Here is a 14662-nt window from a genome sequence, read left to right on the forward strand (position 1 = left end):
ATACTGCATACTACATACTACATACTGCATACTGCATACTGCATACTACATACTGCATACTACATACTACATACTGCATACTACATACTGCATACTGCATACTGCATACTACATACTGCATACTCCATACTGCATACTACATACTGCATACTACATACTGCATACTACATACTGCATACTCCATACTGCATACTACATACTGCATACTACATACTACATACTGCATACTGCATACTGCATACTACATACTGCATACTACATACTACATACTGCATACTACATACTCCATACTCCATACTCCATACTCCATACTGCATACTCCATACTGCATACTACATACTGCATACTACATACTACATACTGCATACTGCATACTGCATACTACATACTGCATACTACATACTACATACTACATACTACATACTGCATACTACATACTACATACTGCATACTCCATACTGCATACTGCATACTACATACTGCATACTACATACTGCATACTGCATACTACATACTACATACTGCATACTACATACTACATACTACATACTGCATACTACATACTACATACTGCATACTCCATACTGCATACTACATACTGCATACTGCATACTACATACTGCATACTACATACTACATACTCCATACTACATACTGCATACTTCCATACTGCATACTACATACTACATACTCCATACTACATACTGCATACTTCCATACTACATACTCATCGATCAGACTGTATGCAGAGCGTTTACCCACAATGCATTTCGCTCCTGCCCGAGCCGAAATCAGCCGGCCTGAAGCTGATTTCCCTTAAGCTCTAAACTCTGTAAACTTTGGCAACATTTGAAACATTTTCAGGTGAGAAAGTAGTCGTTTAGATCCCCAACGTGTTGAAAACCTGACAAAATACCGGCTGTTTACAATTTTGTTCCCACGAATTCGGCGCTACTAAAGCTAGCCGCAGTGAGCAACGCACTTCCTGTTATTTTCACAAAATAAAATACCCGTTGCCTTTTATCATAGGGAAAGCCATTACCATACAATTGGTGCTTTTGTTTTGAAAACAGGAAGTGAACCTACCCTCGTTGTAGCTAGCTTGAAACTGCCGTTTTGACAGGAAATGACGATCGGCGACGTCACGTTACGTTGCATCTTGGGTAGTTTGAGTATGAGTAGTAACCTCATGATGCATACCCAACATTTAGGAGAATCTAGTATGCATCCGGGAACTTCTCGCTTACTCAAACTCGCATACTAACTCAGAAAGTTAGTAGGAGAAGTATGCGGTTTGGAACACAGCCTTTGTGTAGGGTTATATGGAAAGAAACGATGCATGGTAGGGGGTAGCAGGATACGATATATATGATATGACTCGCTTTATGCCTCTGATCCGATTCATTCACCGCCATATATCCAAGGATAATTACCCTTGCTCAGATAAGGAGCATAACCTAACTAAATTGACTTAATCTCATCATGTAGACCCATTCAGTGGAGTTGAGCATACCCCCCCCCCCCCCCCCTCCCCTCTGTGTGGGTGGAGCATCATCTGAAGTGTAAAACGTTGAATAACTGGTCTCAGTGAATAACTCTCACTCAGGAGGCTTCGTCCAGGGAAGCCTGAGGGCCCAGAACAGGTAGCAGCCCCCCCCCCCTCTCTCTCTTTAGACATCCAGACCACAGTATGTCAGGATGGATATGTGTTTCTGGGATCCTGGGGCTCCACAGGGTACTGTATCGGCTCCTTTTCTTTTCATCTTCTGCACATCGGATTTCATAATGGGCGACGTTTACCTTTATTACCTTTATAGGTGTGGAGTTATATACTTGTGAGACGCTCTTCTCACTTATAAAAACAACTGAAAGAGAAGAAGGTGTGTGAGCGTCCTGATTGGTCAAGAAGGACGTCGACATTCAGAGGGACACGCCAAAGCTCAAAGCAAAGAAACACGAACCTCCACAGGTTTTAGTTTTCTTCACCATCACTGGTGAAATTTTTAATGATCATTTGAAAAAAATAAACAAATACAAGCAAAAATAGCGCTGGAATAAGTGAGTGTGGGGGCTCTCTTTTCTTTTCTTTGGAGGCTTAGTCCAGAGTGTAGATGTTCTCCTGCACCGGCCTCCTCATGCGGATCTCGTAGATGATGTGAGGAGGCTCCTCGGAGGAGAAGCTGCAGGAAGAAGGGAACTCGTCACACTGCAGGTCAGATCCTGATGACCTTTGACCCATTCACTGTTATCAGCTAATAACTATTAACTCCTGAACTCACCAGTCGCTCTTTAAAGCTCCTCTGTGGATTCCACCTGCAACACAAAACAAGTGATACAGATAGAAGGACTACAGAACAGCAGCTATTAGCTTTCAAGCTAACATCCAGCTGTGCTAGCATCTGTTAGCTTCTCTCCTGCTGTCTCTGCTTTCATAAACTGTATTTTAATGCAACTGAAATCCTAATAAAGTCTCTAATTTAACCAGCAGTTATCTGATGTTACAGATATAACATGTCTGATAAAATGAACTGTTTTTATTCTGGTTGGACTCAGAATATGCTCATTAAGGACAATATGATGGTATGCTTGTGCTAGCAGGTAGTTAAATGAGCCACTATTTGTGCAACACGATAAAAACAAGTTGCCTCAGCTTCCTTCTGTTCTCTGCTAGCTTCCTTCTGTTCTCAGCTAGCTTCCTTCTGTTCTCAGCTAGCTTCCTTCTGTTCTCTGCTAGCTTCCTTCTGCTCTCCGCTAGCTTCCTTCTGCTCTCCGCTAGCTTCCTTCTGCTCTCCGCTAGCTTCCTTCTGCTCTCTGCTAGCTTCCTTCTGCTCTCTGCTAGCTTCCTTCTGTTCTCTGCTAGCTTCCTTCTGCTCTCTGCTAGCTTCCTTCTGCTCTCAGCTAGCTTCCTTCTGTTCTCTGCTAGCTTTCTTCTGCTCTCAGCTAGCTTCCTTCTGTTCTCTGTTAGCTTCCTTCTGTTCTCTGCTAGCTTCCTTCTGTTCTCTGCTAGCTTCCTTCAGTTATCTGTTAGCTTCCTTCTGTTCTCTGCTAGCTTCCTTCTGTTCTCTGCTAGCTTCCTTCTGTTCTCTGCTAGCTTCCTTCAGTTATCTGTTAGCTTCCTTCTGTTCTCTGCTAGCTTCCTTCTGTTCTCTGCTAGCTTCCTTCTGTTCTCTGTTAGCTTCCTTCTGTTCTCTGCTAGCTTCTTTCTGTTCTCTGCTAGCTTTCTTCTGCTCTCAGCTAGCTTCCTTCTGTTCTCTGTTAGCTTCCTTCTGTTCTCTGCTAGCTTCCTTCTGTTCTCTGCTAGCTTCCTTCTGTTCTCTGCTAGCTTCCTTCTGTTCTCTGCTAGCTTCCTTCTGTTCTCTGCTAGCTTCCTTCTGTTCTCTGCTAGCTTCTTTCTGTTCTCTGCTAGCTTTCTTCTGCTCTCAGCTAGCTTCCTTCTGTTCTCTGTTAGCTTCCTTCTGTTCTCTGCTAGCTTCCTTCTGTTCTCTGCTAGCTTCCTTCAGTTATCTGTTAGCTTCCTTCTGTTCTCTGCTAGCTTCCTTCTGTTCTCTGCTAGCTTCCTTCTGTTCTCTGTTAGCTTCCTTCTGTTCTCTGCTAGCTTCCTTCTGTTCTCTGCTAGCTTTCTTCTGCTCTCAGCTAGCTTCCTTCTGTTCTCTGTTAGCTTCCTTCTGTTCTCTGCTAGCTTCCTTCTGTTCTCTGCTAGCTTCCTTCAGTTATCTGTTAGCTTCCTTCTGTTCTCTGCTAGCTTCCTTCTGTTCTCTGCTAGCTTCCTTCAGTTATCTGTTAGCTTCCTTCTGTTCTCTGCTAGCTTCCTTCTGTTCTCTGTTAGCTTCCTTCTGTTCTCTGTTAGCTTCCTTCTGTTCTCTGCTAGCTTCCTTCTGCTCTCTGCTAGCTTTCTTCTGCTCTCTGCTAGCTTCCTTCTGTTCTCTGCTAGCTTCCTTCTGTTCTCTGCTAGCTTCCTTCTGCTCTCTGCTAGCTTCCTTCTGCTCTCAGCTAGCTTCCTTCTGTTCTCTGCTAGCTTTCTTCTGCTCTCAGCTAGCTTCCTTCTGTTCTCTGCTAGCTTCCTTCTGCTCTCAGCTAGCTTCCTTCTGTTCTCTGCTAGCTTTCTTCTGCTCTCAGCTAGCTTCCTTCTGTTCTCTGTTAGCTTCCTCCTGTTCTCTGCTAGCTTCCTTCTGTTCTCTGCTAGCTTCCTTCTGTTCTCTGCTAGCTTCCTTCAGTTATCTGTTAGCTTCCTTCTGTTCTCTGCTAGCTTCCTTCTGTTTTCTGTTAGCATCCTTCTCAGCTAACAAGCCGACTGATTTCCATTAAAATGCTAACTCGATATGTGAACCGGCTGCTTTCTGCTGAGATGCTGTAGCATTAACGTTGTGCTATCATGCTAAGCTAACTGGCTTTTACAATGGAAACACTGTTCAGTATTTTCTTTTCTTTGAAATGCTCCCAAACTACACACAAATGGCGAGGAACAGAAGGGGAAACGACGCCACCTTAAACAGCAACAAGAGCTGAAAAACATCTCGATTAAACGGAGCAGAAACGTACGTTTGAAGGCCAGAAAGACGAAAGCGGCGGCGACGATCAACAACATGCTGAGCGAGAGAGAGAGGATGGGAGCGTTGATCTGCAGAGAGAGAGAGGGTAGAGAGTCCTCCACCTGATACAGAGAGAGAGAGAGAGAGAGAGAGAGAGAGAGATGAGTGTTTCATCCATCCGTCACCTTCCTCTTAACAGGCTCAACCCACCTGACTGTGAGGTCACATGGCACTGAAAGGATCGGATTATTGGCTAAATTACAATCAGACTGAGTTATTAAGTGCATGTAGACACCTTAATCTGACTAAGAACTGGATCGGATCGGATTCAGACCCCGAGATAACTGGGTTGAAAGTCACTCTAAACCTGCTTGTAGACGCTGAAGCACGTGGTGAATCAGACTTTGCGTTCTGCGCATGCTCCAGATGTTTTCCCGGGGTCGTGACCCGGAAGTCAAAGGAGACGATATTCCTGTTGTTGTCGCCGTCAGAAAGAAACAAACAACGCGATGGAGAATGCTCCGTTGGGCATCGAGTTTGTGCAACAAGCAGCTCATCACAGAGCAAATGTAGAGGGACGTAGCTTCATCTGGCTCTGCGTTCTCCATCTTTCTCCAATGCCTGAGTTTGTTGTTGTTGTTGGTGGTGAAGAGGTCAACAGGAAGTGGCTCTATTAGCAACAGCTGGAATGGGTACAGCGCCACCTATCATACCGGGGTATGACACGCTTTGTGCCTCTGATCCCATTCATTCACCGCCATATATCCAAGGAGAATTACCCTTAAAGGCCTACAGAAAGCTGACATTACACCCAATACATAATGATAATACATACACAGAGGAACAATAATGATCATTGGACTCTACACCAAAACATTTCATAAACGCATGAAATTTGCGATTTTGAATTTGCCGCTAGGAAACCTTCCTGGAATTCCAGACTGGGGGCGGGGCTTCCGTGTGACGTCACAAGTGCCATGGTTTTTCCTGGCAGCCTCAGTGTTGCCAATTTAGCTAGATTTAGCGACTTTTGGCCATCTCTGGCGACAAAAAAAAAATAATCTAGCGACTTTCGGGCTCAATCTGGCTGAATCTAGCGACAATTCAACTTGTTTTGTGAGTGACAAATCAGTTGCCCCGCGACACCATACAAGCCGAGACAGAAGCACTGCAGGACGGCGGCAACCCGTCATTTCCTGTCAAAACGGCAGTTTCAAGCTAGCTACAACGAGGGTAGGTTCACTTCCTGTTTTCAAAACAAAAGCACCAATTGTATGGTAATGGCTTTCCCTATGATAAAAGGCAACGGGTATTTTATTTTGTCAAAATAACCGGAAGTGCGTTGCTCACTGCGGCTAGCTTTAGTAGCGCCGAATTCGTCGGAACAAAATTGTAAACAGCCGGTATTTTGTCAGGTTTTCAACACGTTGGGGATCTAAATGACTACTTTCTCACCTGAAATGTTTCAAATGTTGCGGGGACAGAGGAAGCAGAGAGACCTGCGGTCGGAACTTGTGTCTGTGCCTCCCTGTCCGCCTGCCTCCTCTCTGGTGAAATCAGCCGGAGCCATCCCGCCGTGTTCAGCTCCCTGCGGTGCGGACACTCAGGGGGAATCCACCTGGCGGAGAGCGGACACACCGCGGGATGGTTGCCCTGAAATCAGCCGGCAGAGCGATCATCAAGAGCCCCGACGTGGACATGATCGCTCTGCCGGCTGATTTCCACTCTCCACCTGGCGGAGAGTTCGCTCTCTCCCCGGTGGTGTGAGCTGCTGCTGCTGAGGGCAACACACTACTCGCAATAAAAACTGCACTGAACCCAACGTTTTATATTTCCAAGCGACGTCCCGCGGCACACATCGAAATTTGCCGTGAAGAAGCTGTCCAGGTCTGGCAAACTGCTGGCTTCGCTACTAGAACTACTGGGGGTTGTTCCAGCAGCTGGCACTCGTGACGTCACGCACCTGTCGTTCCAGTTTGCCAAATTCGAGTCAAATGTGGTGATAGTTTATTGGGCCTAATCAGGACTATCCAGGGGCCTAAAATTATTTTAAAATCATAAAAAAATTCCATGGTATATAAGGAATCGATCTGCTATTTCAGTTTTGTGCAAAAAAATCACCTTTCTGTAGGCCTTTAATAACTCAGTCTGATTGTAATTTAGCCAATAATCTGATCCTTTCAGAGCCATGTGACCCCTCTGACTGAAGCTGTTTTAGATCTTTTATGGTTTCTGCACAATCCCAGTTTCAGTTTGGTGTTTTTGAGGCATTTCTGGGGGGTAACTTACGGTGACGGGGTCGGGGCGCAGCAGGGTGGAGTTCCTCCTCAGAAGGTCCAGCTGGGATGACAGGAGGGTTTTCCAGTTCACTGCTAGAGACAGAAAGCAGCTTTCAGCAGACAGAAACCCCGACACTCTTTCCCAAACTCCGGGACGGATAAACAAACCTGTGGTGGTCTCAGCTGTGGAGCTCAGCAGCTCTGTGACCCGGTCGGTCGTCATCACTGTGGTTGTAGTTGGGCGGGAAGGACTCGTACCTGGAGCTGCCGGGAAGAAAACAGGATGAGAATCAAATAAAGGATTAACAGGCCACAGGGGGCCACAGGGGGCCACCTTCCAGTGGGGCCACCTTCCAGTTAACTCATGGTGACACTCACCTTTGACCACTCTCAGGTTCATGATCATCTTCTTGTCATTGAAGATGCCATCAATGTCCACCCTACAGCAGTAGGGCCCGCTGTCCGTCCACCTCACATTCAGGATGTCCAGGTCCATCTGTCCGTCCAGGACGTCCCCGGTCAGCCGGTACCGGTCCTCCACCTGCAGGGTGACACCATCGGTCTGATTTTAGGCCTGAACCGAGGACCCGTTCATTTAAAGAGAAAGACTACCCCGTGGAAACAATAAAACCTTCAACACGAGCACATCTGACCTTAGAGATGACGCCATTCTCGTCAGTCTGCACCAGGATGTTGCTGCACCAGAAGGTCCCGCAGCCCCGACCCCAGCACACCCGACTCAGACCGAACCGTTTTACGGAGTACTGACAGGACAGAGAGGCCACGCCCCCCTCAGTCACTTTAAAGGAGGAGACGGACGACAGCTGTCCGCCTGCAGACAAAGATTATATTTTAGTTTTATAAACACACGTCAATGGCCAAATAAATATGTTCATATGATGATAAATCCTGCTTAAATTGAATAAACCATTATTTATGATAAAATAATTTAATCAAAAGTTTAATAAATAACTTATTTATTAAAGAATAAATAACTAAAATAAGAAATACAGACAAAAAATATATCTATAAATGACAAAAATCAAATTAAAGAGATGAAATCAAAATAAGATGAAGAAATTAAACGTTTGGAGGGAATAAACAGATGAATTAGCCTAGATTAAAAAGAAGCTAAAACAGAGTTAAACACAGTAAAAAAGAAGCTAAAACGTTAAACATTAAAAAAGAAGCTAAAACAGAGTTAAACACAGTAAAAAAGAACTTAAAACAGAGTTAAACACAATAAAAAAGAAGCTAAAACAGAGTTAAACGCAGTAAAAAAGAAGCTAAAACAGAATTAAACGCAGTTAAAGAAGCTAAATCAGAGTTAAACAGTACAAAGAAGCTAACACAGAGTTAAACACAGTAAAAAAGAAGCTTAAACAGAGTTAAACAGTACAAAGAAGCTAAAACACAGTTAAACACAGTAAAAAATAAGCTAAATCAGAGTTAAACAGTACAAAGAAGCTAACACAGAGTTAAACGCAGTAAAAAAGAAGCTAAAACAGAATTAAACGCAGTTAAAGAAGCTAAAACAGAGTTAAACACAGTAAAAAAAGAAGCTAAAACAGAGTTAAACGCAGTAAAAAAGAAGCTAAAACAGAATTAAACGCAGTTAAAGAAGCTAAATCAGAGTTAAACAGTACAAAGAAGCTAACACAGAGTTAAACACAGTAAAAAAGAAGCTTAAACAGAGTTAAACAGTACAAAGAAGCTAAAACACAGTTAAACACAGTAAAAAAGAAGCTAAATCAGAGTTAAACAGTACAAAGAAGCTAACACAGAGCTAAACGCAGCAAAAAAGAAGCTAAAACAGAGTTAAACGCAGTAAAAAAGAAGCTAAAACAGAATTAAACGCAGTTAAAGAAGCTAAAACAGAATTAATCACAGTTAAAGAAGCTAAAACAGAGTTAAACGCAGTACAAAGAAGCTAAAACAGAGTTAAACGCAGTACAAAGAAGCTAAAACATAGTTAAACACAGTAAAAAATAAGCTAAAACAGAGTTAAACACAGTAAAAAGAAGCTAAAAACAGAGTTAAACACAGTAAAAAAGAAGCTTAAACAGAGTTAAACAGTACAAAGAAGCTAACACAGAGTTAAACACAGTAAAAAAGAAGCTAAAACAGAGTTAAACACAGTAAAAAAGAAGCTTAAACAGAGTTAAACAGTACAAAGAAGCTAAAACACAGTTAAACACAGTAAAAAAGAAGCTAAATCAGAGTTAAACAGTACAAAGAAGCTAACACAGAGTTAAACACAGTAAAAAAGAAGCTAAATCAGAGTTAAACAGTACAAAGAAGCTAACACAGAGCTAAACGCAGCAAAAAAGAAGCTAAAACAGAGTTAAACAGTACAAAGAAGCTAACACAGAGTTAAACGCAGTAAAAAAGAAGCTAAAACAGAATTAAACGCAGTTAAAGAAGCTAAAACAGAGTTAAACACAGTAAAAAAAGAAGCTAAAACAGAGTTAAACGCAGTAAAAAAGAAGCTAAAACAGAGTTAAACAGTACAAAGAAGCTAACACAGAGTTAAACGCAGTTAAAGAAGCTAAATCAGAGTTAAACAGTACAAAGAAGCTAAAACACAGTTAAACACAGTAAAAAAGAAGCTAAATCAGAGTTAAACAGTACAAAGAAGCTAACACAGAGTTAAACACAGTAAAAAAGAAGCTAAATCAGAGTTAAACAGTACAAAGAAGCTAACACAGAGCTAAACGCAGCAAAAAAGAAGCTAAAACAGAGTTAAACAGTACAAAGAAGCTAACACAGAGTTAAACGCAGTAAAAAAGAAGCTAAAACAGAATTAAACGCAGTTAAAGAAGCTAAAACAGAGTTAAACACAGTAAAAAAAGAAGCTAAAACAGAGTTAAACGCAGTAAAAAAGAAGCTAAAACAGAGTTAAACAGTACAAAGAAGCTAACACAGAGTTAAACGCAGTTAAAGAAGCTAAATCAGAGTTAAACAGTACAAAGAAGCTAACACAGAGTTAAACACAGTAAAAAAGAAGCTTAAACAGAGTTAAACAGTACAAAGAAGCTAAAACACAGTTAAACACAGTAAAAAAGAAGCTAAATCAGAGTTAAACAGTACAAAGAAGCTAACACAGAGCTAAACGCAGCAAAAAAGAAGCTAAAACAGAGTTAAACGCAGTAAAAAAGAAGCTAAAACAGAATTAAACGCAGTTAAAGAAGCTAAAACAGAGTTAAACACAGTAAAAAAAGAAGCTAAAACAGAGTTAAACGCAGTAAAAAAGAAGCTAAAACAGAATTAAACGCAGTTAAAGAAGCTAAAACAGAGTTAAACAGTACAAAGAAGCTAACACAGAGTTAAACACAGTAAAAAAGAAGCTAAATCAGAGTTAAACAGTACAAAGAAGCTAAAACACAGTTAAACACAGTAAAAAAGAAGCTAAATCAGAGTTAAACAGTACAAAGAAGCTAACACAGAGCTAAACGCAGCAAAAAAGAAGCTAAAACAGAGTTAAACGCAGTAAAAAAGAAGCTAAAACAGAATTAAACGCAGTTAAAGAAGCTAAAACAGAATTAATCACAGTTAAAGAAGCTAAAACAGAGTTAAACGCAGTACAAAGAAGCTAAAACAGAGTTAAACGCAGTAAAAAAGAAGCTAAAACAGAGTTAAACACAGTAAAAAAGAAGCTTAAACAGAGTTAAACAGTACAAAGAAGCTAAAACACAGTTAAACACAGTAAAAAAGAAGCTAAATCAGAGTTAAACAGTACAAAGAAGCTAACACAGAGTTAAACACAGTAAAAAAGAAGCTAAATCAGAGTTAAACAGTACAAAGAAGCTAACACAGAGCTAAACGCAGCAAAAAAGAAGCTAAAACAGAGTTAAACGCAGTAAAAAAGAAGCTAAAACAGAATTAAACGCAGTTAAAGAAGCTAAAACAGAGTTAAACACAGTAAAAAAAGAAGCTAAAACAGAGTTAAACACAGTACAAAGAAGCTAAAACAGAATTAATCACAGTTAAAGAAGCTAAAACAGAGTTAAACGCAGTACAAAGAAGCTAAAACAGAGTTAAACGCAGTACAAAGAAGCTAAAACACAGTTAAACACAGTAAAAAATAAGCTAAAACAGAGTTAAACACAGTAAAAAGAAGCTAAAAACAGAGTTAAACACAGTAAAAAAGAAGCTTAAACAGAGTTAAACAGTACAAAGAAGCTAACACAGAGTTAAACACAGTAAAAAAGAAGCTAAATCAGAGTTAAACACAGTAAAAAAGAAGCTTAAACAGAGTTAAACAGTACAAAGAAGCTAACACAGAGTTAAACACAGTAAAAAATAAGCTAAATCAGAGTTAAACAGTACAAAGAAGCTAACACAGAGTTAAACGCAGTAAAAAAGAAGCTAAAACAGAGTTAAACGCAGAACAAAGAAGCTAAAACAGAGTTAAACACAGTAAAAAAGAAGCTAAAACAGAGTTAAACACAGTAAAAAAGAAGCTAAACCAAAGTTAAACACAGTACAAAGAAGCTAAAACAGAGTTAAACACAGTAAAAAAGAAGCTAAATCAGAGTTAAACAGTACAAAGAAGCTAACACAGAGCTAAACGCAGCAAAAAAGAAGCTAAAACAGAGTTAAACGCAGTAAAAAATAAGCTAAAACAGAGTTAAACACAGTACAAAGAAGCTAAAACAGAGTTAAACGCAGTAAAAAAGAAGCTAAAACAGAGTTAAACAGTACAAAGAAGCTAACACAGAGCTAAACGCAGCAAAAAAGAAGCTAAAACAGAGTTAAACGCAGTAAAAAAGAAGCTAAAACAGAGTTAAACACAGTACAAAGAAGCTAAAACAGAGTTAAACGCAGTAAAAAAGAAGCTAAAACAGAGTTAAACGCAGAACAAAGAAGCTAAAACAGTTAAACGCAGCAAAAAAGAAGCTAAAACAGAGTTAAACGCAGTAAAAAAAGAAGCAAAAGAGTTAAACACAGTAAAAAATAAGCTAAAACACAGTTAAACATAGTAAAAAATAAGCTAAAACAGAGTTAAACACAGTAAAAAGAAGCTAAAAACAGAGTTAAACACAGTAAAAACGAAGCTAAAACACAGTTAAACACAGTAAAAAAGAAAATAAAACACAGTTAAACACAGTAAGAAATAAGCTAAAACACAGTTAAACACAGTAAGAAATAAGCTAAAACACAGTTAAACACAGTAAAAAAGAAGCTAAAACAGAGTTAAACACAGTAAAAAAGAAGCTAAAACACAGTTAAACACAGTACAAACAAGCTAAAACACAGTTAAACACAGTAAAAAAGAAAATAAAACACAGTTAAACACAGTAAAAAAGAAGCTAAAACAGAGTTAAACACAGTAAAAAAGAAAATAAAACACAGTTAAACACAGTAAGAAATAAGCTAAAACACAGTTAAACACAGTAAAAAAGAAGCTAAAACAGAGTTAAACACAGTACAAGAAACTGAAACACAGTTAAACACAGTAAAAAAGAAGCTAAAACAGAGTTAAACGCAGTAAAAAAGAAGCTAAAACAAAGTTAAACGCAGTACAAAAGAAGCTAAAACAGAGTTAAACGCAGTAAAAAAGAAGCTAAAACAGAGTTAAACACAGTAAAAAAGAAGCTAAAACAGAGTTAAACACAGTAAAAAAGAAGCTAAAACAGAGTTAAACGCAGTAAAAAAGAAGCTAAAACAGAGTTAAACACAGTAAAAAAGAAGCTAAAACAGAGTTAAACACAGTAAAAAAGAAGCTAAAACAGAGTTAAACACAGTAAAAAAGAAGCTAAAACAGAGTTAAACACAGTAAAAAAGAAGCTAAAACAGAGTTAAACACAGTACAAGAAACTAAAACAAAGGAATCACCAGGAAAGATCAAGTCTGGCTCACAGCAGGACCAAAGGCCAAGGAGAAAAAATGAGTTTTTTAAGTAGGACTTCAATGACTCCAACGATATGTCGGATACAAAGTGGGAAGCTATTCCACAGCTTTGGAGCAGCATCTGAGGACGCTCGGGCGCCCTGAGCCTGGATCTCAGGATCAAGCTGCAGCTCACTGGATGATCTGAGGACTCCGACTGGATTATCAACCTGAAGTAGTTCTGCAACATACTGAGGGGCCACACCACCGAAACTCTTAAAAAATCTTAAAAACAAACAATAAAACCTTAAAAGTTTTGGATGGGAAGCCAGTGCAAGGAGCCCAGAACAGGCGTGATGGGGTCTGTCAGACCCTCTGTTCCCAGTTTTCCTGTTTCCTTTCTTATTCTCTTTAAATCGGCCTGTTTCCTTTCTAATTCTCTTTAAATCGGCCTGTTTCCTTTCTTATTCTCTTTAAATCGGCCTGTTTCCTTTCTTATTCTCTTTAAATCTGCCTCTTTCCTTTCTTATTCTCTGTAAATCTGCCTCTTTCCTTTCTTATTCTCTTTAAATCGGCCTGTTTCCTCCCTTCCTCTCCGGGTTCTCACCCCGTTAACTCTCCACTTTACACGAACCCAAAGTTTCCACCTTAAAACTCAAAGCTTTCGAACAGTTAGGAAACAGAAACTCAGAGAAAGTTGTTCATGTTTCCTGTTGATGTGAAAAGTCCCGCCACATCTCAGCCGCTTCCTGAGGAGACAAACAACCTGCCACAGAGTGATGTCACGGCGCGCGCTGTGAGGTCACAGTGTGATGTCACGGTGTGATGTCACGCCTCACCTGACAGGACGAAGAGGACGGTGATGAAGGTCCGAGGCGCCCGAGGCGAAGCGGCGGCCATCCTGTGAGTGTGTGTGCGCTCGCTGCCCGACGGCACAACAGAGCGGCTGTGTGGCGGGGGTCACCGGGGGGGTCACCGGGGGGAGGGGCCTCACACAGAGCGTCACTGTTGCCGCGGCGATGATGAACATCTGTCTGTTTACAACGTTTAAAAGCTGCAGAACAACGTTTCCTCGTCTGTTTCTATCAGTTTTATCTCCTGATCCGTGGAGTTATTCCTCCTGTAATCTGGAATAAAACTTCTTTTTAAGGTGGAATGATGTGAGATCTGCAGAAATGAAGCTTCGTTTTAAGGTGGAATGATGTGAGATGTGCAGAAATCAAACAGGAAGTGAAGCAGGACGAAGGCAGCGTGTTCACGGGGAGGACAAAAAGACTTTGTCTGTCTGTAAGTCGCTCTGTGGCGACGTCGCTGCCGCACACACAAGACTTCTTTATCCACACCAAAAGGTTTCTGCTTCCTGCAGATCCTTTCTGCCCAAACTGGAGGAATGAGAACAACCAGAACCTTTAATGAACCTTTAATGCACAAGCAGAACCTTTAATGAACAAGCAGAACCTTTAATGAACCTTTAATGAACAAGCAGAACCTTTAATGAACAAGCAGAACCTTTAATGAACCTTTAATGAACAAGCAGAACCTTTAATGCACAAGCAGAACCTTTAATGAACAAGCAGAACCTTTAATGAACCTTTAATGCACAAGCAGAACCTTTAATGAACAAGCAGAACCTTTAATGAACAAGCAGAACCTTTAATGAACCTTTCATGCACAAGCAGAACCTTTAATGAACAAGCAGAACCTTTAATGAACAAGCAGAACCTTTAATGAACAAGCAGAACCTTTAATGAACCTTTCATGCACAAGCAGAACCTTTAATGCACAAGCAGAACCTTTAATGAACAAGCAGAACCTTTAATGAACCTTTCATGCACAAGCAGAACCTTTAATGCACAAGCAGAACCTTTAATGCACAAGCAGAACCTTTAATGAACCTTTCATGCACAAGCAGAACCTTTAATGCACAAGCAGAACCTTTAATGCACAAGCAGAACCTTTAATGAACCTTTAATGAACAAGCAGAACCTTTAATGAACAACCAGAACCTTTAATGAACCTTTA

The 14662-nt window shown here is 40.5% G+C and overlaps 1 protein-coding gene across 1 annotated transcript; it reads right to left on the reverse strand.

Moving 5' to 3' along the window:
• Positions 1-1970: 1970 nt before the first annotated feature.
• On the reverse strand, positions 1971-13540 carry timd4 (T cell immunoglobulin and mucin domain containing 4). The gene is made up of 8 exons (XM_075487096.1): positions 13480-13540; positions 7462-7640; positions 7187-7349; positions 6977-7072; positions 6819-6901; positions 4540-4651; positions 2280-2313; positions 1971-2180 (listed from the first exon to the last, which is right to left on the reverse strand). Exons 1-8 carry the CDS (start codon positions 13538-13540, stop codon positions 2096-2098), a joined length of 813 nt encoding a protein of 270 aa, XP_075343211.1. The 3' UTR covers positions 1971-2095.
• Positions 13541-14662: the final 1122 nt, after the last annotated feature.

Source organism: Odontesthes bonariensis, chromosome 16 (assembly GCF_027942865.1).
Source record: "Odontesthes bonariensis isolate fOdoBon6 chromosome 16, fOdoBon6.hap1, whole genome shotgun sequence".
Lineage (NCBI taxonomy): Eukaryota > Metazoa > Chordata > Actinopteri > Atheriniformes > Atherinopsidae > Odontesthes > Odontesthes bonariensis.